Source organism: Stigmatopora argus, chromosome 8 (genome assembly GCF_051989625.1).
Source record: "Stigmatopora argus isolate UIUO_Sarg chromosome 8, RoL_Sarg_1.0, whole genome shotgun sequence".
Taxonomy (NCBI): Eukaryota; Metazoa; Chordata; class Actinopteri; order Syngnathiformes; family Syngnathidae; genus Stigmatopora; species Stigmatopora argus.
The window spans coordinates 499,025-522,646 of NC_135394.1; the positions used below are offsets into that span (position 1 = coordinate 499,025).

Here is a 23,622-nt window from a genome sequence, read left to right on the forward strand (position 1 = left end):
ACCGGGGCCCGTGTGAGCGGCAATGACAATATGGTGACGATGGCAACCTCGTTGGTCATCATTAGGCTCAATTGGGCTGAGCCGTCCAGCGAGGGAGAGTCGGATGACAGCACCAAGTCATACCTGCGGAACAAAACGAAAGAGAAAAAGACTTGTTGGGGTGCACATTCCTTAGGAGATGAAACAAAAGGAGGAGAAGCTAGGGTACCTGGACTCGCTGGAACTCTGCTCGCTCCTACATTTCCCAAAAGCATTCATCAGTGCTTCAGGAAATGAGCCGAATTGAGCATGAAGGAGATACCTCGCTTTGAAACTGCACACAAAAATCAAATCAAGGTGTTTTAAAATGACACACTGAATGGAATGGAATGCAATGCTGGTCAATTCTTCCCAGACAGACCTCGGGAAGTCCTCTTGGCAAAGACGGCAGGAAAACATGAACGAATGATCCATGTCATCGTCTAATTTAACAATGAGATCCTTAAAGCAAAAAGAACAATGTTAATGAACATGTGGTCCAATGCAGGTGCTGTTGCCCCCCGCCCGCATGAGCCAAAAGAGGATGAGACAGTTGAATCACGCATCACCTGGAGCAAAGTCACGAAGTCCCCCAGGTAATCTTCGTGGACTTGCTCGACCGGGGCCCGTGTGAGCGGCAATGACATTATGGTGACGATGGCAACCTCGTCGGTCGCCACCATGCTCAATTGGGCTGAGCCGTCCAGCGAGGGAGAGTCAGATGACAGCACCAAGTCATACCTGCGGAACAAAACGAAAGAGAAAAAGACTTGTTGGGGTGCACATTCCTTAGGAGATGAAACAAAAGGAGGAGAAGCTAGGGTACCTGGACTCGCTGGAACTCTGCTCGCTCCTACATTTCCCAAAAGCATTCATCAGTGCTTCAGGAAATGAGCCGAATTGAGCATGAAGGAGATACCTCGCTTTGAAACTGCACACAAAAATCAAATCAAGGTGTTTTAAAATGACACACTGAATGGAATGGAATGGAATGCAATGCTGGTCAATTCTTCCCAGACAGACCTCGGGAAGTCCTCTTGGCAAAGACGGCAGGAAAACATGAACGAATGATCCGTCACATCCACTAATGTCACAACGTGATCCTTTTAACCAAAAAGAACAATGTTGATAAACATGTGGTACAATGCAGATGCTGTTGCCCCCCGCCCGCATGAGCCAAAAGAGGATGAGACAGTTGAATCACTCATCACCTGGAGCAAAGTCACGAAGTCCCCCACGTAATCTTCGTGGACTTGCTCGACCGGGGCCCGTGTGAGCGGCAATGACATTATGGTGACGATGGCAAACTCGTTGGTCTCCACTATGCTCAATTCGGCTGAGCCGTCCAGCGAGGGAGAGTCGGACGACAGCAGCAAGTAATGCCTGCGGAAGAAAACAAATGAGAAAAAGACTAGTTGGGGTGCACATTCCTTAGGAGATGAAACAAAAGGAGGAGAACCTAGGGTACCTGGACTTGCTGGAACTCTGTTCGCTCCCACATTTCCCAAAACACTTCATCAGCGCTTCAGGAAATGACCCGAGGTCACACATGTGTAGTTTATTGCAACACCAGAACAACCGGACATAACACAACACTCCACTCCACTCCACTCCTGGCTCGATTGGTTTGATGCAGAGCTGTGTTCAGAGAGGCTGGCTATCTTGCACTTTCAGCCATGTTTGATGAATTGGATCCGGAAGTGGTTTCGCAACTTGACTTTGAAATGAAGGTCTAAGCCAGTGGATTCGAATTCTAATGCTCGACGACATACCTCCTCCGCCCGTGTGCGCCAGTTTGGATTTTAGGTTATTGTTCCTCAAACAATGACCGGAGTTCCGTCTTCTGCCTGTTTTTCAGAGTAGCAAACTGGCGCTGCAACTTCGCCACCATCTTGTGAGCCTGAGAACGTCAGATGGCGTCATTTTTCCAGTCCATAGTAGGTCATCAATCAAGCAGGGTTCCCACATTCAGACAAATGACAACTAAAACCACTACTAACCCTCGACGTTTCGTTCGACGGTAACCGCAGGCAATCCTGCACCTGCTCTAAGCGGACGCCCACGGTCTCCGTTAGCTGGTGATGTTGTTGCATCACCGTACGCTGCACCACCGACTGGTGCCGGATTGGCTCCTCCAAGCGGGTCTGCACCTATGACGTGGTCCCAACAGATGGTTTGTCAACAATCCACAAGATGGCATCAAGCAGGGTTCCCACATTCAGACAAATGACAACTAAAAACACTACTAACCCTAGACGTTTTGTTCGACGGTAACCGCAGGCAATCCAGCACCTGCTCCAAACGGACGCCCACGGTCGACATTGACTGATGTTGTCGCATCACTGTTTGGATTAAATTCCTTAAACAAAAACCTGAGTTCCGTCTTGTGGCTGGCGTGGAGAGCAGCAAACCTGCGCTGCAACGTGGTCACCATCCTGCGAACCTGAGAACGTCAGATGGCGTCATTTTTCCAGTCCATAGTAGGTCATCAATCAAGCAGGGTTCCCACATTCAGACAAATGACAACTAAAAACACTGCTAACCCTCGACGTTTCGTTCGACGGTAACCGCAGGCAATCCTGCACCTGCTCCAAGCGGACGCCCACGGTCGACGTTAGCTGGTCATGTAGTTGCATGACCGTACGCTCCAGCACCGACTGGTGTTGTATTTTTTTTGCCAAGCGGGTCTGCACCTATGACGTGGTCCCAACAGATGGTTTGTCAACAATCCACAAGATGGCATCAAGCAGGGTTCCCACATTCAGACAAATGACAACTAAAAACACTACTAACCCTCGACGTTTCGTTCGACGGTAACCGCAGGCAATCCTGCACCTGCTCCAAGCGGACGCCCACGGTCGACGTTAGCTGGTCATGTAGTTGCATGACCGTACGCTGCACCACCGACTGGTGCCGGATTGGCTCCTTCAAGCGGGTCTGCACCTATGACGTGGTCCCAACAGATGGTTTGTCAACAATCCACAAGATGGCATCAAGCAGGGTTCCCACATTCAGACAAATGACAACTAAAAACACTACTAACCCTAGACGTTTTGTTCGACGGTAACCGCAGGCAATCCAGCACCTGCTCCAAACGGACGCCCACGATCGACATTGACTGATGTTGTCGCATCACTGTTTGGATTAAATTCCTTAAACAAGAACCTGAGTTACGTCTTGTGGCTGGCGTGGAGAGCAGCAAACCTGCGCTGCAACGTGGTCACCATCCTGCGAACCTGAGAACGTCAGATGGCGTCATTTTTCCAGTCCATAGTAGGTCATCAATCAAGCAGGGTTCCCACATTCAGACAAATGACAACTAAAAACACTACTAACCCTCGACGTTTCGTTCGACGGTAACCGCAGGCAATCCTGCACCTGCTCCAAGCGGACGCCCACGGTCGACGTTAGCTGGTCATGTAGTTGCATGACCGTACGCTCCAGCACCGACTGGTGTTGTATTTTTTTTGCCAAGCGGCTCTGCACGTATGACGTGGTCCCAACAGATGGTTTGTCAACAATCCACAAGATGGCATCAAGCAGGGTTCCCACATTCAGACAAATGACAACTAAAAACACTACTAACCCTCGACGTTTCGTTCGACGGTAACCGCAGGCAATCCTGCACCTACTCCAAGCGGACGCCCACGGTCGACGTTAGCTGGTCATGTAGTTGCATGACCGTACGCTCCAGCACCGACTGGTGTTGTATTTTTTTTGCCAAGCGGGTCTGCACCTATGACGTGGTCCCAACAGATGGTTTGTCAACAATCCACAAGATGGCATCAAGCAGGGTTCCCACATTCAGACAAATGACAACTAAAAACACTACTAACCCTCGACGTTTCGTTCGACGGTAACCGCAGGCAATCCTGCACCTGCTCCAAGCGGACGCCCACGGTCGACGTTAGCTGGTCATGTAGTTGCATGACCGTACGCTGCACCACCGACTGGTGCCGGATTGGCTCCTTCAAGCGGGTCTGCACCTATGACGTGGTCCCAACAGATGGTTTGTCAACAATCCACAAGATGGCATCAAGCAGGGTTCCCACATTCAGACAAATGACAACTAAAAACACTACTAACCCTCGACGTTTCGTTCGACGGTAACCGCAGGCAATCCTGCACCTGCTCCAAGCGGACGCCCACGGTCGACGTTAGCTGGTCATGTAGTTGCATGACCGTACGCTGCACCACCGACTGGTGCCGGATTGGCTCCTTCAAGCGGGTCTGCACCTATGACGTGGTCCCAACAGATGGTTTGTCAACAATCCACAAGATGGCATCAAGCAGGGTTCCCACATTCAGACAAATGACAACTAAAAACACTACTAACCCTCGATGTTTCGTGAGACGGTAACCGCAGGCAATCCTGCACCTGCTCTAAGCGGACGCCCACGGTCTCCGTTAGCTGGTGATGTAGTTGCATCACCGTACGCTCCAGCACTGACTGGTGTTCAATTTTCTTTGCCAAGCGGGTCTGCACCTATGACGTGGTCCCAACAGATGGTTTGTCAGCAATCCACAAGATGGCATCGAGCAGGGCCTTACCTCAGCCACGGTCGACATTAACTGTCCTTGTTGTTGCACCATCTTACGCTCTACTCTTGAAACTCTTCAAAAAAACTTTAGGGCCTCCAGCCGATTATATTGGACTGGATTCCGGGTCCATGGTTACGTTCACCGCCTTGATGAGCTGCTCACACATGACGGCGACCTCCATGGTCCAAGTCGCAGCCGAGTGCTCAAACTTCATCTGCAGCTGCGATAGGGTTAGGGTTTGACGCGCCAACTCTTCGGTCTTCTCAGAAAGCATCTAATGGCACATTAGGACATGGACTAGAAACAAAATCTCATCCTCATCCTCTCTGGGCAACGTCCAAGACTGCTGCTGCTGCTGCTGCTGCTGCTGCTGCCTTGAAGCATAACGGTGACTTCCATAACTTTTGTTGACTGCTCCTGCCTTGAAGCCATTGCGGGAAATATCCGTGACTCGTCCAAGGTCCACGTGAGGATTGCCGGTCGAAATTTAAACGCTTCCACTTCTTCTTCGTCTTCTCCTAGCGGTTTTGTTGGCAGTTTGCAAACAACTTCGTGGCTGTTTCAAATGAGCCACGCGAATGTCAATGGCTGTTACAGCGCATCTCTCTAGCAGTGTGCCGCAGCAACGCAAACAGTGTCCTCGACTGTGTGAAGAAGGTGTGAAGTTATGTGATATGTGTCATGTTTCATTTATTTTTTTATTATTATTTTATTTATGTTATTTTTTTTTTTTAATTATTATTAATAAAGCAACATACTTCACAATGTATCACTACGACTAACCAGGATGGATGATTGATCTTGCAATTTAGTCAAATGACATTTAAAAAAAGTAATACATAATATAATTTTATTTGTACCATAAAAAAGACAACAATTGAGAAAAGCATTGATAATAATCCGATTTAATTGTTATTACAACATTAATGGTGATAATAATAAGAATCCAAATGACAAGAAAGACAAGGCACCACTAAAACACTATCTTGATAACGCTAAACCTGAAGAAAGTTTTTTGAAGAATATTCTCGAACTGATTCCAAAACAAAAACCTTCATTTTGAGCTCCACAAAAGCATCTAAATCCAGCACCAAAGTTCCTCATATTTTTCCAATGGTATTTATAGTTTTTTTATTTTTACAGGGGAAATGACACTGGTTGTGTTAAATGTGTATACAGACAGAATGGGTCAAAAAATGAGGACAATGAAACACATGTTTTTCTGTTTGAAATGAAGTGTAGTAAAATTCGAAATAAATGTTCAAATGGAGATGTACTTTTGGTCTGCCTGGCCCCTGATTTGAATCAAATTGTGGAAAATGGACTAACATTGCATCATTGTCCAATGAAACCATATCGTAACGTACATTTGATGATATACAGGCCGAATTTTTGGAATGACTGATACTATGAAATGATGAATGCATTTTGAGGGGTATTGGGGGGTCATTGTGGGCGGGCGGGGCTGAAGGGCGGAGCAGACGGCGGGCGGGCGGCTCTCGTCACCCTCTTCGTCCTCTTGGCCACAGACAGATGTTAGCGAGTTAGCCTAGCCGCGCTGAATATCTGCAGGATACCCAGAAAAAAGCCACACAGGGAGGGCCGGGGAGAACATGCAAACACCACAGCGAAATGTCTGTCAGCGCCCACCAATGCCTCCCATTTGAAATGGATTGGACCTCTTGTAGACAATGAGATTTAAAAAAATCCATTTTTTCCACCCTCTGGCCAAGGTGGACCTTCCCACCAGTGTGTTTATCATTGGTAGACGTCCAAATTCATTTGAAGTGGGAGGCCGGCAGCAAACGAACATTGTTTTTGCCCTCCCACGTCAATTGGATCGGGAGTCTAGCACCCTCTAACCGCATCAAAGAAGCTTGTTATGACTTGATTTGAATGACAATGCATGGGAACGTCGCCCCTACCAAGATGGCCGACCGGAGGGCATTTACTAGGTAGGGCGCAAGAAATGTTTCTTCATATCGAACGGGGGAGGGTGGCCGGTTTTATAAACATGTCATTTATTCCCCGCCGCCCGCCCACGCCCGATGGCTTGGACGTCTCTGGCTGTCAAATGAGTCTTTAGAATTGTTTTGTTTTTGTTTTTTTCTGAGAGGAATCCTTCTGCCAATAATAATTGCGTCAAGTACATTTTTGAAAGGATAAAAAGGAAGAAGGAAAAAGCCCTGATTCGGTGTCATTTAAAAATGTAAACAAGAAGGCAAAAAAAATAAAGTCACCTGAGAAAATGACGCAGACGAGACCAAGCATGACGATCCACGTGAGCGACCAGTCGAGGGATTGACGACGAGCGGGCTTTGTCCTGCTTGAAGTGCAAGAAGAGCGTTTGACACCGCCCCCTCCTTCTCATCATCATCATCATCATCATCATCATCATCATCATCATCATCATCATCATCATCATCATCATCAGGAGGAGGAAGAAGAGGCCAAACGGGTCCTGTAGCGCCCTCTAACAGATGAGCACCGGAAGTGCCAGCATTAGGTGGACGTGTTTTGATTGACGGCTCGACGGTGGTTTGTTGTTGACACTTTTCTGGAGAAAACATTTTTCATGTTCGAAAGAAAAACGGGGAAGGGGGAAAACCACGTTTTTGGCAAGGAATGGCCAATTTATCTCATAATCATATTTATTTCATAAAGGGGAGCAATTCTTCAGAATCCACACCAAAAAAAAAGTTCATTCCCATTACCGATTTGATTCATTTTTCAGTGTATTTACAGAATGTGCGTGGCTACATACGTGCAGGAGGAAATAGAAAAATCAAGTTTTTTTTTGAGCCTTCAAATGCGAGGAGGTCAGGGGGCGGGGCTTCACCGGCACTGTCGGATCTCCTGGTAAGGCGAGCGGTACAGGCAGTAATGCTGAACCACAAAGAGCACGTCGAAGCAAACCGAGAAGAGACCCAAGCCGAACTTGGTGGGGTCGCCGAAGATCAGCTGCCATTCGTCTGCGGAAGAAAAAAAAGAAAAGAAAGAAAAACAGACTAAAATCATCCAAAACGGGCAAGCATCTGACTCCAAATTGGACGTCCCACGCCAACAGCGGTTGAGAAATGAGTTTGAGTTTGATTGATTGAAGCAGATTTTGATGCAATTTCATGAATGGGAACGTTGCCCCATCCAACATGGCCGTTGGAAGACTTCAGATGAAGTCGTAAGTCGCTCGCTACTCAACTGAACTGACTTTGGCGCCAGGCGTCCAATCAAGCGGTGTCCAATCACATGAGTATTTGACTCGATAAAACAAGGGCATTGTCGTCGTATACAAAAAGTACAGAGGTAGCTAGCACTGGTTATGAAATGAATTGGATCCGGCGGAAGTGGTTTGGCAACTTGTTGAATTTGAAATGAAGGTCTAAGCCAGTGGATTCGAATTCTAATGCTCGATGACATACCTCCTCCTCCGTCCGTGTGCGCCAGTTTGGATTTTAGGTTATTGTTCCTGAAACAATAACCTGAGCTCCGTCTTCTGCCTGGAGTGGACAGCAGTAAACCTGCGCTTCAACGTCAACACCATCCTGCGAACCTGAGAACGTCAGATGGCGTCATTTTTCCAGTCCATAGTAGGTCATCAATCAAGCAGGGTTCCCACATTCAGACAAATGACAACTAAAAACACTACTAACCCACGACGTTTCGTGAGACGGTAACCGCAGGCAATCCAGCACGTGCTCTAAGCGGACGCCCACGGTCGACGTTAGCTGGTGATGTTGTCGCATCACCGTACGCTGCACCACCGACTGGTGCTGGATTCGCTCCTCCAAGCGGGTCTGCACCTATGACGTGGTCCCAACAGATGGTTTGTCAGCAATCCACAAGACGGCATCGAGCAGGGCCTTACCACAGCCGAGTGCTCAAATTTAGTCCGCAGCTCGTCGCAATGACGGACGGCTCGCTAATGACCAATAGGACATTTGACTCATTCATTTTGTTGTAGCTGTTTCATTTGGATATAGTATTACCACTGTAGGAGTAAAACTATGGTTGTTAACTCGATGACAATGAACAAAAGGTTTACTGTCTGAGTTTGTTCGACGGGACCAGACAGAGTTAAGGAATTAGGGATAGGTGCTAAAACTGCACGTCTAAGACTAGCGATAGCGAACTGGTTTGACTTCTCGATTCCGAGCGCAGAAGCGCCAACTCTTCGGTCTTCTCAGAAAGCATCTAATGGCACATTAGGACATGGACTAGAAACAAAATCTCATCCTCATCTTCTCTGGGCAATGTTAAAGGTTCATTCCAATTTGGTATCTTGACAGTGGACATAAAAACCCACCTGTTCTAAATCCTCCTGTGTCTTCGCCAATTGAACCTGCAGCCTTTCTGTTTCTGCCTGTGACATAAAGACAACATCATACATGTCAAGTGATACATTTTCCCAGTGTTTTATACCTTTTGTAATCATTTTAAATGGTGTACGCCGTATAACAACTTTTGTGCGAGAAAAAAATGGTTTTTAAAAAAGGGCCGTTATTTGTAAAAAACGCCAGCCCTTATTTTGAAAATGTGCTGCAGTTTCACTCCAAGCCAGCTAGGGTGTCCCGAGCAATGTGTTCATGAACATGTGGTCCAATGCAGGTGCTGTTGCCCGCCCGCCCGCATGAGCCAAAAGAGGATGAGACAGTTGAATCAAGCATCACCTGGAGCAAAGTCACAAGGTCGCCCACATATTCTTCTTTGACCTCCTCGACCTTGGCCCGTGTGAACGGCAATGACAATATGGTGCCGCTGGCAAACTCGTCGGTCTTCATTAGGCTCAATTCAGCCGAGCCGTCCAGCGAGGGAGAGTCGGACGACAGCACCAACTCATACCTGCGGAACAAAACGAAAGAGAAAAATACTTGTTGGGGTGCACATTCCTTAGGAGATGAAACAAAAGGAGGAGAAGCTAGGGTACCTGGACTCGCTGGAACTCTGTTTGCTCCCACATTTCCCAAAAGCCTTCATCAGCGCTTCAGGAAATGAGCCGAATTGCGCATGAAGGCCATACCTCTCTTTCAAACTGCACACAAAAATAAAATCAAGGTGTTTTAAAATGACACACTGAATGGAATGCAATGCTGGTCAATTCTTCCCAGACAGACCTCGGGAAGTCCTCTTGGCAAAGACGGCAGGCAAACAGGAAAGAACGATCCGTGTCATCGGCTAATGTAACAAGGAGATCCTTAAAGCAAAAAGAAAAGGTCAATCAATAGACACATTGCTTACCACTCCCAGAAAGCCAACACACATTTTATGTCCAAGAAGAATTCTAATTTTATTTGCAAAATGTTTGAGTAATGATTAAAAATAAATAATAATGATACAGTACAGACGCTCCCCTACTTACGAACATTCGACTTACGAACAACGGTACATACGAACATGTCTGCAAATTGCGTTTATGTCGAAAAATGTGAGTCACTTCGATTTTGTATTGCGCGCCTTTTTCCGAGTAGTGCTTCTTTCCGCCGCTAATACCGACGACGCCTGGCGCTGAGAGCGCTCGGCTCACCCAGCATCCACCTTCCTCTGCCCAGTTCGTTGCAGTGCGCAAGTTGCGCAAGTGCGTGACATATCTCCAGTGCGCAAAGAACCTTTTTCATTTTTATCATGAAATATCTCGTGCAGCCATTATTCAATATGGTTGGTGAAAAGCGAAAGGCTTCTAGTGAAGAAGATGCAAGCCATTTCATTTGAAACCAGTGGCAATAATAACGAAGCTTGATGCGCGTGAGAAAGTGGTGAGCGTTGCACGGGAATACAACTTGAATCGTTCCACCGACCGTCAGTACCATTTATAAACAGAAAGATGGAGCAGCAGGACCCAAATATTGAACGTTGCACAAAGTTTGCAAATCAATTGAATGATGCCATACAGTGCTACCGCATCATTTATGATGAAAAAAAGAAGAAAATGGTGCAATCGTCGTTAGCTCGCTTCTTTCGGCCACTTTCTAATACATACATTTCTCTCTCTATACAGTAGTGTACATATTCTCTTCATTTTATTAAATTTTTTTTTTTCAGTACAAACCAATGCGTGTTACTTATACAAGCCTTAAACATACAAATGCACTTATATTTACCTTCAATATACTTATATCGGCCTTAAAGATAAATGATAATACAAAATATAGCACTGAATCAACTTACCAACTATTTCAACTTATGAACAACCGCTCGGAACCTAACTCCTTCGTTCGTAAGTAGGGGAGCGTCTGTACATGCTATTTCCATGTGTAACACAAATTTGGCCACAAGACATCGATGGTTTAAATTGAGGTTGCAATGTCACTCATTCTCAACAATGAAGACTTTTCTCATGGCACTTTTATTTAACATGAAGACAGTAAAGCACAGGATTTTTGATAGATTTGAAAAAAAAATGCTGTACTCACGTGTTTTTGAGGATCACTTGTGCTCGGCTGAAGTCCCATGGTGATGCGGAGGTGTTTTGTTCTGTAAGTATAAAGGACTGTTTTCAGGGTTGATACAAGCAACTTCTGCACCACACTGCGGGATCGTCTGATCTGCTCACAGTGAGGTACGTACCTGCTTGTATTTTCTCGCCTGCCTTCGTTGATTTAAGACCTCTTGTTTTGCTCCCAGGATTCCGACTACGCTCGGCCTCCACGACCACGGATACGCCTAACGACACGCCGACGCCATCCCATGGTGATGCGGAGGTGTTTTGTTCTGTAAGTATAAAGGACTGTTTTCAGGGTTGATACAAGCAACTTCTGCAGACATGTAGACATTTTGAAATTGGCATCGAATTGACCAGCCACAAATGTTAAATGTGTCAGTATTTTGTTGTCTACTAATACCTTTGACTAGAATTAGACTAGACACAGAATTCTTAACGGTTAAATAGTCCAAGAAATTGAAAGGTTACCGAGTTTCTGCGTGTGATGACAAGTAGGCTTTTGTGTTGTGGTAATGACGACATGGCCTATGGCCGATTATTATTATGATTATTATTATTATTAATGATTGGAATCCCCCGTATTAAGCAATAGAAAAGCGTACAAATGCAACGCGGCACATATTTACTCACATACTAGGGTGCACGTAAAAGTGTTATGGTCGCGCCGCGTTGTCGTGACGCGACCGTGAATGTATTCGGACCCATAGCTCCTTAAATAACGAAACAGGAAATGATTTAATCATTTCCTGTTTCGTGTGAAAGGGGAATGCGTGTGCGCATATCATGCTTAAAGCATGACAATATTAGCAGTTGACGATGGCGTTTTCGTCTGCTACCAGTGACCGAGACGATCCGGATTACAGCCGAAATGCGTCAAACGAGATCCGTTTTACAAAAAACGTACTTAAAAAAAAATCCCGTACAAAAGTTGTTATACGGCGTACACAATTTGAAATGATCAAAAAACGTATAAAATAAGGGGAAAACGTATAAGTTGACAGGTATGCGGGGAATAGTCACCGCCATTACTTAGACACAGAATTCTTAACGGTAAAATAGCCCCGGGGACTAAATTGACAGGTCAAAACTTGACTATCTTTGCTAAAACAACAATAAGGACCTCAACAAGTATGCTTTTTTTTCCGATTACCTGTCGTTGCAGCCTTGAGACCTAACGGTGACTTCCATAACTTTTGTGGACTGCTCCTGACTTGACGCCATTGCGGGAAAAATGTGTGACTCGTCCAAGGTCCACGTGAGAAATGCCAGTTGAAATTTAAGCGCTTCCACTTCTTCTTCGTCTTCTTCTTCTTCTTCTTCTTCTTCTTCTTCGTGTTTCTCTTCTTTGTCTCCTCCTAGCGGTTTTGTTGGGAGTTTGCAAACAAGTTCACAATGTATCACTACGACTAACCAGAATGGATGATTGATCTTGCAATTTAGTCAAATGACATTGAAAAAGTAATACACAATAATACTATGTATTTATTTGTACCATAAAAAAGACAACAATTGAGAAAAGCATTGATAATAATCCGATTTTATTGTTATTACAACATTAATGATAATAATAATAAGAAGAATCCAAATGACAAGAAAGACAAGGCACGACTAAAACACTACCTTGATAACGCTAAACCTGAAGAAAGTTTGGCTCTGATCCGGATAGTCTCGGTCGGTCACTGGTAGCAGACAAAAACATGATTGTCGATTGCTAATGGTGTCAGGCTTTGAGCCTGACATGCACCCGCGCGTCAGTCACTACTGCCCTTTTCACTATAGAAATATAGACAGTGTCAGTAAGCAATGTACATAGACAGTAGTCAAGGTGAATAATGTGGTTTTATTTGTGTGTTTTTTGTGTGTGTCGGTCTGTTGTGGTGTGGATCTTTCACTCTCACAGTGGAACATTTTTGCTCCGTGTCTAACTTTTCCGCCAGCCCTTATTTTGAAAATGTGCTGCAGTTTTACTCCAAGACAGCTAGGATGTCCCGAGCAATGTGTTCATAAACATGTGTGTCAGGCCCCAGACGAGATTGGTGGCTGGTTGCGCCCGCCACCCAACCACAGGTCCTGCCTCTAATGCAGGGCTGTCAAAGTCATTTGGCATGGTGGGCCACATACGGCGGCCTAGGGAGATGTCAAGTGGGCCGGACCATTAAAATGATACCATGCTCTGCTATAAATAACCCAAATATCATGTCTTTCCTTTGTTTTGGTGTAAAGAAGCACAAGAACATTAGGAAAATATGGAAATGGAATGAACTATCCTTTCATGAAACACCTCATATTTCCTTAGATAAATGTGCAATTGACTTTTATCATTCACAAATAGGCATTGCAACGGATCCCACTGATTGTACAAAGGCACAAAACTTGAATTGGTACTGAAAAATATAGTCATGCACTTTAAGATTAAAAGAGACTTTTAATGAAAGGAATTTTTAAACCACTTACACATACGCATATAAAATCAAAATGTAATCTTTGCGTGCACTTTACAAACTAAGGAGAGTGATTTGAAATGTGTAATGAAGAAAGTTTCTGTCTCAGTGATGCAGCTTGTCTTCTACTCTGATGGAAAGAGTGCGCCCCTTAGCGGATAATCCGTGAATTGCAGCGAATTCAAAATATGAATTCCATGTCTTTGATGCATTTTTTCCACTTTCAAATGATCCTGCGGGCCTGATCGAACCTCCTTGGGGGCCGGTTCCGGCCCGCGGGCCGTAAATTTGACACCCCTGCCTCTAATGACTCGAGGGCTGCCAGGTGTGAGTCATTAGCCAGTGAGGAGTATTTAAGGCCACCAAGAACAGGACCACACTGCGGGATCGTCTGATCTGCTCACAGTGAGGTACGTACCTGCTTGTATTTTCTCGCCTGCCTTCGTTGATTTAAGACCTCTTGTTTTGCTCCCAGGATTCCGACTACGCTCGGCCTCCACGACCACGGATACGCCTAACGACACGCCGACGCCATCCCGACGCCATCCCCACGCCATCCCCTCTGGTGCCTGGCCTTTCACTTGGATCATTCTAATCAAGATTGGAGAAGCAGACTCCCAGCCCTCGCCTGCTTTGGGCTCTTCCACCCCCAATCAAAACAGCACGATCCTCTAACATGGACCCCGCGGGCGCAGGCCAGGCCCCCCCCGACCCAATTTGGCAGGTGGTGGAACAGCATACCCAAGCTATTGCGTACCTCTGTTCTAAGGTATCGAGCATGGCTGAGACCCCTGGATGACATACGAGCACTACTCAATTCTTTGCCTCATTCACCAAGTGCACAGCTAACCCCAGCCGCTCCCCTGGTAACACCGATATCGCCGCAACAGGGACCTAAGGCCCCCCTACGGTGGAGATCTCGGCGCATGCCGGCGCTTCCTGGTTCAATGGCAGTTGGTGTTTGAACAACCGAGCCTCACCCACACCTCGGACCGAGCCAAGATCGCTTACCTGATCGGCTGCCTTCGTGATGAGGCCCTAGCCTGGGCGAGCGCCGAATGGGAGAGGGGCTCCCGCATTTGTACCTCCTACGACTTATTGACCGCAGAGATGCGAAAGATCTTCGACCAGCCGGTGGGCGCTTAAGAGCTCTCAGACAAGGCGTCCGGAGCGTGGCAAAAGACTGGGTCGAATTCCGCATCTTAGCCGCCGAGAGTGCCTTTAATGACTCCGCCCTCCCTCCACGACGGCTGAATGTGGAGATGCGGGAGGAGCTGGCGATCCGAGAGGAACCAGGGTCCCTCGACGCGCTCGTGGAATTGGCCATCCGGATCGACAGCCAACTAGAAAGACAACGAGGGCAGCGGCAAGGTGACTCGCAGGTGGTCGCCATGCTTGGACTTCGGAGGAACGTGACCCCCGATCATAACAATGTGGTACAATGCAGGTGCTGTTGCCCGCCCGCCTGCATGAGCCAAAAGAGGATGAGACAGTTGAATCACGCATCACCTGGAGCAAAGTCACGAGGTCCCCCACGTATTTATTGACCTGCTCGACCGTGGCCCGTGTGAGCGTCAAAGATAATTTGGTGATGCAGAACAACTCGTCGGTCTCCACTATGCTCAATTGGGCTGAGCCGTCCAGCGAGGGAGAGTCGGACGAGAGCACCAAGTCATACCTGCGGAAGAAAACAAAAGAGAAAAAGACTTGTTGGGGTGCACATTCCTTAGGAGATGAAACAAAAGGAGGAGAACCTAGGGTACCTGGACTCGCTGGAACTCTGCGCGCTCCCACATTTCTCAAAATACTTGATCAGGGCTTCAGGAAATGACTCGAATTGAGCTTGAAGGCCATACCTCGCTTTTAAACTGCACACAAAAATCAAATCAAGGTGTTTTAAAATGACACACTGAATGGAATGGAATGGAATGGAATGCAATGCTGGTCAATTCTTCCCAGACAGACCTCGGGAGTCCTCTTGGCAAAGACAGCAGGAAAACATGAACGAATGATCCGTCACATCCACCAATGTCACAATGAGATCCTTTAACCAAAAAGAACAATGTTAATGAACATGTGGTACAATGCAGGTGCTGTTGCCCACCCGCCCGCATGAGCCAAAAGAGGATGAGACAGTTGAATCACGCATCACCTGGAGCAAAGTCACAAAGTCCCCCACGTAATCTTCGTGGACTTGCTCGACCGGGGCCCGTGTGAGCGGCAATGACAATATGGTGACGATGGCAACCTCGTTGGTCATCATTAGGCTCAATTGGGCTGAGCCGTCCAGCGAGGGAGAGTCGGATGACAGCACCAAGTCATACCTGCGGAACAAAACGAAAGAGAAAAAGACTTGTTGGGGTGCACATTCCTTAGGAGATGAAACAAAAGGAGGAGAAGCTAGGGTACCTGGACTCGCTGGAACTCTGCTCGCTCCTACATTTCCCAAAAGCATTCATCAGTGCTTCAGGAAATGAGCCGAATTGAGCATGAAGGAGATACCTCGCTTTGAAACTGCACACAAAAATCAAATCAAGGTGTTTTAAAATGACACACTGAATGGAATGGAATGCAATGCTGGTCAATTCTTCCCAGACAGACCTCGGGAAGTCCTCTTGGCAAAGACGGCAGGAAAACATGAACGAATGATCCATGTCATCGTCTAATTTAACAATGAGATCCTTAAAGCAAAAAGAACAATGTTAATGAACATGTGGTCCAATGCAGGTGCTGTTGCCCCCCGCCCGCATGAGCCAAAAGAGGATGAGACAGTTGAATCACGCATCACCTGGAGCAAAGTCACGAAGTCCCCCAGGTAATCTTCGTGGACTTGCTCGACCGGGGCCCGTGTGAGCGGCAATGACATTATGGTGACGATGGCAACCTCGTCGGTCGCCACCATGCTCAATTGGGCTGAGCCGTCCAGCGAGGGAGAGTCAGATGACAGCACCAAGTCATACCTGCGGAACAAAACGAAAGAGAAAAAGACTTGTTGGGGTGCACATTCCTTAGGAGATGAAACAAAAGGAGGAGAAGCTAGGGTACCTGGACTCGCTGGAACTCTGCTCGCTCCTACATTTCCCAAAAGCATTCATCAGTGCTTCAGGAAATGAGCCGAATTGAGCATGAAGGAGATACCTCGCTTTGAAACTGCACACAAAAATCAAATCAAGGTGTTTTAAAATGACACACTGAATGGAATGGAATGGAATGCAATGCTGGTCAATTCTTCCCAGACAGACCTCGGGAAGTCCTCTTGGCAAAGACGGCAGGAAAACATGAACGAATGATCCGTCACATCCACTAATGTCACAACGTGATCCTTTTAACCAAAAAGAACAATGTTGATAAACATGTGGTACAATGCAGATGCTGTTGCCCCCCGCCCGCATGAGCCAAAAGAGGATGAGACAGTTGAATCACTCATCACCTGGAGCAAAGTCACGAAGTCCCCCACGTAATCTTCGTGGACTTGCTCGACCGGGGCCCGTGTGAGCGGCAATGACATTATGGTGACGATGGCAAACTCGTTGGTCTCCACTATGCTCAATTCGGCTGAGCCGTCCAGCGAGGGAGAGTCGGACGACAGCAGCAAGTAATGCCTGCGGAAGAAAACAAATGAGAAAAAGACTAGTTGGGGTGCACATTCCTTAGGAGATGAAACAAAAGGAGGAGAACCTAGGGTACCTGGACTTGCTGGAACTCTGTTCGCTCCCACATTTCCCAAAACACTTCATCAGCGCTTCAGGAAATGACCCGAGGTCACACATGTGTAGTTTATTGCAACACCAGAACAACCGGACATAACACAACACTCCACTCCACTCCACTCCTGGCTCGATTGGTTTGATGCAGAGCTGTGTTCAGAGAGGCTGGCTATCTTGCACTTTCAGCCATGTTTGATGAATTGGATCCGGAAGTGGTTTCGCAACTTGACTTTGAAATGAAGGTCTAAGCCAGTGGATTCGAATTCTAATGCTCGACGACATACCTCCTCCGCCCGTGTGCGCCAGTTTGGATTTTAGGTTATTGTTCCTCAAACAATGACCGGAGTTCCGTCTTCTGCCTGTTTTTCAGAGTAGCAAACTGGCGCTGCAACTTCGCCACCATCTTGTGAGCCTGAGAACGTCAGATGGCGTCATTTTTCCAGTCCATAGTAGGTCATCAATCAAGCAGGGTTCCCACATTCAGACAAATGACAACTAAAACCACTACTAACCCTCGACGTTTCGTTCGACGGTAACCGCAGGCAATCCTGCACCTGCTCTAAGCGGACGCCCACGGTCTCCGTTAGCTGGTGATGTTGTTGCATCACCGTACGCTGCACCACCGACTGGTGCCGGATTGGCTCCTCCAAGCGGGTCTGCACCTATGACGTGGTCCCAACAGATGGTTTGTCAACAATCCACAAGATGGCATCAAGCAGGGTTCCCACATTCAGACAAATGACAACTAAAAACACTACTAACCCTAGACGTTTTGTTCGACGGTAACCGCAGGCAATCCAGCACCTGCTCCAAACGGACCCCCACGGTCGACATTGACTGATGTTGTCGCATCACTGTTTGGATTAAATTCCTTAAACAAAAACCTGAGTTCCGTCTTGTGGCTGGCGTGGAGAGCAGCAAACCTGCGCTGCAACGTGGTCACCATCCTGCGAACCTGAGAACGTCAGATGGCGTCATTTTTCCAGTCCATAGTAGGTCATCAATCAAGCAGGGTTCCCACATTCAGACAAATGACAACTAAAAACACTGCTAACCCTCGACGTTTCGTTCGACGGTAACCGCAGGCAATCCTGCACCTGCTCCAAGCGGACGCCCACGGTCGACGTTAGCTGGTCATGTAGTTGCATGACCGTACGCTCCAGCACCGACTGGTGTTGTATTTTTTTTGCCAAGCGGGTCTGCACCTATGACGTGGTCCCAACAGATGGTTTGTCAACAATCCACAAGATGGCATCAAGCAGGGTTCCCACATTCAGACAAATGACAACTAAAAACACTACTAACCCTCGACGTTTCGTTCGACGGTAACCGCAGGCAATCCTGCACCTGCTCCAAGCGGACGCCCACGGTCGACGTTAGCTGGTCATGTAGTTGCATGACCGTACGCTGCACCACCGACTGGTGCCGGATTGGCTCCTTCAAGCGGGTCTGCACCTATGACGTGGTCCCAACAGATGGTTTGTCAACAATCCACAAGATGGCATCAAGCAGGGTTCCCACATTCAGACAAATGACAACTAAAAACACTACTAACCCTCGACGTTTCGTTCGACGGTAACCGCAGGCAATCCTGCACCTGCTCCAAGCGGACGCCCACGGTCGACGTTAGCTGGTCATGTAGTTGCATGACCGTACGCTCCAGCACCGACTGGTGTTGTATTTTTTTTGCCAAGCGGGTCTGCACCTATGACGTGGTCCCAACAGATGGTTTGTCAACAATCCACAAGATGGCATCAAGCAGGGTTCCCACATTCAGACAAATGACAACTAAAAACACTACTAACCCTCGACGTTTCGTTCGACGGTAACCGCAGGCAATCCTGCACCTGCTCCAAGCGGACGCCCACGGTCGACGTTAGCTGGTCATGTAGTTGCATGACCGTACGCTGCACCACCGACTGGTGCCGGATTGGCTCCTTCAAGCGGGTCTGCACCTATGACGTGGTCCCAACAGATGGTTTGTCAACAATCCACAAGATGGCATCAAGCAGGGTTCCCACATTCAGACAAATGACAACTAAAAACACTACTAACCCTCGACGTTTCGTTCGACGGTAACCGCAGGCAATCCTGCACCTGCTCCAAGCGGACTCCCACGGTCGACGTTAGCTGGTCATGTAGTTGCATGACCGTACGCTGCACCACCGACTGGTGCCGGATTGGCTCCTTCAAGCGGGTCTGCACCTATGACGTGGTCCCAACAGATGGTTTGTCAACAATCCACAAGATGGCATCAAGCAGGGTTCCCACATTCAGACAAATGACAACTAAAAACACTACTAACCCTAGACGTTTTGTTCGACGGTAACCGCAGGCAATCCAGCACCTGCTCCAAACGGACGCCCACGGTCGACATTGACTGATGTTGTCGCATCACTGTTTGGATTAAATTCCTTAAACAAGAACCTGAGTTCCGTCTTGTGGCTGGCGTGGAGAGCAGCAAACCTGCGCTGCAACGTGGTCACCATCCTGCGAACCTGAGAACGTCAGATGGCGTCATTTTTCCAGTCCATAGTAGGTCATCAATCAAGCAGGGTTCCCACATTCAGACAAATGACAACTAAAAACACTACTAACCCTCGACGTTTCGTTCGACGGTAACCGCAGGCAATCCTGCACCTGCTCCAAGCGGACGCCCACGGTCGACGTTAGCTGGTCATGTAGTTGCATGACCGTACGCTCCAGCACCGACTGGTGTTGTATTTTTTTTGCCAAGCGGGTCTGCACCTATGACGTGGTCCCAACAGATGGTTTGTCAACAATCCACAAGATGGCATCAAGCAGGGTTCCCACATTCAGACAAATGACAACTAAAAACACTACTAACCCTCGACGTTTCGTTCGACGGTAACCGCAGGCAATCCTGCACCTGCTCCAAGCGGACGCCCACGGTCGACGTTAGCTGGTCATGTAGTTGCATGACCGTACGCTGCACCACCGACTGGTGCCGGATTGGCTCCTTCAAGCGGGTCTGCACCTATGACGTGGTCCCAACAGATGGTTTGTCAACAATCCACAAGATGGCATCAAGCAGGGTTCCCACATTCAGACAAATGACAACTAAAAACACTACTAACCCTCGACGTTTCGTTCGACGGTAACCGCAGGCAATCCTGCACCTGCTCCAAGCGGACGCCCACGGTCGACGTTAGCTGGTCATGTAGTTGCATGACCGTACGCTGCACCACCGACTGGTGCCGGATTGGCTCCTTCAAGCGGGTCTGCACCTATGACGTGGTCCCAACAGATGGTTTGTCAACAATCCACAAGATGGCATCAAGCAGGGTTCCCACATTCAGACAAATGACAACTAAAAACACTACTAACCCTCGACGTTTCGTTCGACGGTAACCGCAGGCAATCCTGCACCTGCTCCAAGCGGACGCCCACGGTCGACGTTAGCTGGTCATGTAGTTGCATGACCGTACGCTCCAGCACCGACTGGTGTTGTATTTTTTTTGCCAAGCGGGTCTGCACCTATGACGTGGTCCCAACAGATGGTTTGTCAACAATCCACAAGATGGCATCAAGCAGGGTTCCCACATTCAGACAAATGACAACTAAAAACACTACTAACCCTCGACGTTTCGTTCGACGATAACCGCAGGCAATCCTGCACCTGCTCCAAGCGGACGCCCACGGTCGACGTTAGCTGGTCATGTAGTTGCATGACCGTACGCTGCACCACCTACTGGTGCCGGATTGGCTCCTTCAAGCGGGTCTGCACCTATGACGTGGTCCCAACAGATGGTTTGTCAACAATCCACAAGATGGCATCAAGCAGGGTTCCCACATTCAGACAAATGACAACTAAAAACACTACTAACCCTCGACGTTTCGTTCGACGGTAACCGCAGGCAATCCTGCACCTGCTCCAAGCGGACGCCCACGGTCGACGTTAGCTGGTCATGTAGTTGCATGACCGTACGCTGCACCACCGACTGGTGCCGGATTGGCTCCTCCAAGCGGGTCTGCACCTATGACGTGGTCCCAACAGATGGTTTGTCAACAATCCACAAGATGGCATCAAGCAGGGTTCCCACATTCAGACAAATGACAACTAAAAACACTACTAACCCTAGACGTTTTGTTCGACGGTAACCGCAGGCAATCCAGCACCTGCTCCAAACGGACCCCCACGGTCGACATTGACTGATGTTGTCGCATCACTGTTTGGATTAAATTCCTTAAACAAAAACCTGAGTTCCGTCTTGTGGCTGGCGTGGAGAGCAGCAAACCTGCGCTGCAACGTGGTCACCATCCTGCGAACCTGAGAACGTCAGATGGCGTCATTTTTCCAGTCCATAGTAGGTCATCAATCAAGCAGGGTTCCCACATTCAGACAAATGACAACTAAAAACACTGCTAACCCTCGACGTTTCGTTCGACGGTAACCGCAGGCAATCCTGCACCTGCTCCAAGCGGACGCCCACGGTCGACGTTAGCTGGTCATGTAGTTGCATGACCGTACGCTCCAGCACCGACTGGTGTTGTATTTTTTTTGCCAAGCGGGTCTGCACCTATGACGTGGTCCCAACAGATGGTTTGTCAACAATCCACAAGATGGCATCAAGCAGGGTTCCCACATTCAGACAAATGACAACTAAAAACACTACTAACCCTCGACGTTTCGTTCGACGGTAACCGCAGGCAATCCTGCACCTGCTCCAAGCGGACGCCCACGGTCGACGTTAGCTGGTCATGTAGTTGCATGACCGTACGCTGCACCACCGACTGGTGCCGGATTGGCTCCTTCAAGCGGGTCTGCACCTATGACGTGGTCCCAACAGATGGTTTGTCAACAATCCACAAGATGGCATCAAGCAGGGTTCCCACATTCAGACAAATGACAACTAAAAACACTACTAACCCTCGACGTTTCGTTCGACGGTAACCGCAGGCAATCCTGCACCTGCTCCAAGCGGACGCCCACGGTCGACGTTAGCTGGTCATGTAGTTGCATGACCGTACGCTCCAGCACCGACTGGTGTTGTATTTTTTTTGCCAAGCGGGTCTGCACCTATGACGTGGTCCCAACAGATGGTTTGTCAACAATCCACAAGATGGCATCAAGCAGGGTTCCCACATTCAGACAAATGACAACTAAAAACACTACTAACCCTCGACGTTTCGTTCGACGGTAACCGCAGGCAATCCTGCACCTGCTCCAAGCGGACGCCCACGGTCGACGTTAGCTGGTCATGTAGTTGCATGACCGTACGCTGCACCACCGACTGGTGCCGGATTGGCTCCTTCAAGCGGGTCTGCACCTATGACGTGGTCCCAACAGATGGTTTGTCAACAATCCACAAGATGGCATCAAGCAGGGTTCCCACATTCAGACAAATGACAACTAAAAACACTACTAACCCTCGACGTTTCGTTCGACGGTAACCGCAGGCAATCCTGCACCTGCTCCAAGCGGACTCCCACGGTCGACGTTAGCTGGTCATGTAGTTGCATGACCGTACGCTGCACCACCGACTGGTGCCGGATTGGCTCCTTCAAGCGGGTCTGCACCTATGACGTGGTCCCAACAGATGGTTTGTCAACAATCCACAAGATGGCATCAAGCAGGGTTCCCACATTCAGACAAATGACAACTAAAAACACTACTAACCCTAGACGTTTTGTTCGACGGTAACCGCAGGCAATCCAGCACCTGCTCCAAACGGACGCCCACGGTCGACATTGACTGATGTTGTCGCATCACTGTTTGGATTAAATTCCTTAAACAAGAACCTGAGTTCCGTCTTGTGGCTGGCGTGGAGAGCAGCAAACCTGCGCTGCAACGTGGTCACCATCCTGCGAACCTGAGAACGTCAGATGGCGTCATTTTTCCAGTCCATAGTAGGTCATCAATCAAGCAGGGTTCCCACATTCAGACAAATGACAACTAAAAACACTACTAACCCTCGACGTTTCGTTCGACGGTAACCGCAGGCAATCCTGCACCTGCTCCAAGCGGACGCCCACGGTCGACGTTAGCTGGTCATGTAGTTGCATGACCGTACGCTCCAGCACCGACTGGTGTTGTATTTTTTTTGCCAAGCGGGTCTGCACCTATGACGTGGTCCCAACAGATGGTTTGTCAACAATCCACAAGATGGCATCAAGCAGGGTTCCCACATTCAGACAAATGACAACTAAAAACACTACTAACCCTCGACGTTTCGTTCGACGGTAACCGCAGGCAATCCTGCACCTGCTCCAAGCGGACGCCCACGGTCGACGTTAGCTGGTCATGTAGTTGCATGACCGTACGCTGCACCACCGACTGGTGCCGGATTGGCTCCTTCAAGCGGGTCTGCACCTATGACGTGGTCCCAACAGATGGTTTGTCAACAATCCACAAGATGGCATCAAGCAGGGTTCCCACATTCAGACAAATGACAACTAAAAACACTACTAACCCTCGACGTTTCGTTCGACGGTAACCGCAGGCAATCCTGCACCT

General features: G+C 48.2%; 1 protein-coding gene across 8 annotated transcripts; it reads right to left on the reverse strand.

The window, feature by feature from the left end:
- Window positions 1-616: 616 nt before the first annotated feature.
- LOC144079031 (uncharacterized) lies at window positions 617-15,085 on the reverse strand. 8 transcript variants are annotated; one of them, XR_013301391.1, is made up of 12 exons: window positions 14,449-15,085; window positions 12,147-12,351; window positions 10,968-11,028; window positions 9,672-9,751; window positions 9,485-9,589; window positions 9,228-9,399; window positions 8,864-8,920; window positions 8,211-8,360; window positions 7,980-8,110; window positions 7,400-7,532; window positions 6,801-7,033; window positions 617-759 (listed from the first exon to the last, which is right to left on the reverse strand). XR_013301391.1 is itself a non-coding variant. In XM_077607564.1 (10 exons), the coding sequence occupies exons 1-9, from the start codon at window positions 14,828-14,830 to the stop codon at window positions 8,018-8,020; spliced, it is 1,305 nt and encodes a 434-aa protein (XP_077463690.1). In that variant the 5' UTR covers window positions 14,831-15,085; the 3' UTR covers window positions 7,194-7,532; window positions 7,980-8,017. The 8 variants fall into 8 exon arrangements, 1 of the variants encoding a protein (XP_077463690.1); XR_013301387.1 differs by lacking the exon at window positions 617-759 and adding an exon at window positions 4,480-4,834; XR_013301389.1 differs by lacking the exon at window positions 617-759 and adding an exon at window positions 4,480-5,204.
- Between the last annotated feature and the right edge of the window lie 8,537 nt (window positions 15,086-23,622).

What these genes read in the sequence shown, in the direction of transcription:
- LOC144079031 (XM_077607564.1), bottom strand. Translation starts at nt 14,830, where the DNA reads ATGGCGACCACCTGCGAGTCACCTTGCCGCTGCCCTCGTTGTCTTTCT. An exon ending in TGCCAAGAGGACTTCCCGAG is followed by an intron (nt 9,590 to 9,671) that starts GTCTGTCTGGGA and finishes TTTTGTGTGCAG; the next exon opens with TTTGAAAGAGAGGTATGGCC. An exon ending in ACCTTGTGACTTTGCTCCAG is followed by an intron (nt 8,921 to 9,227) that starts GTGATGCTTGAT and finishes TTTATGTCACAG; the next exon opens with GCAGAAACAGAAAGGCTGCA.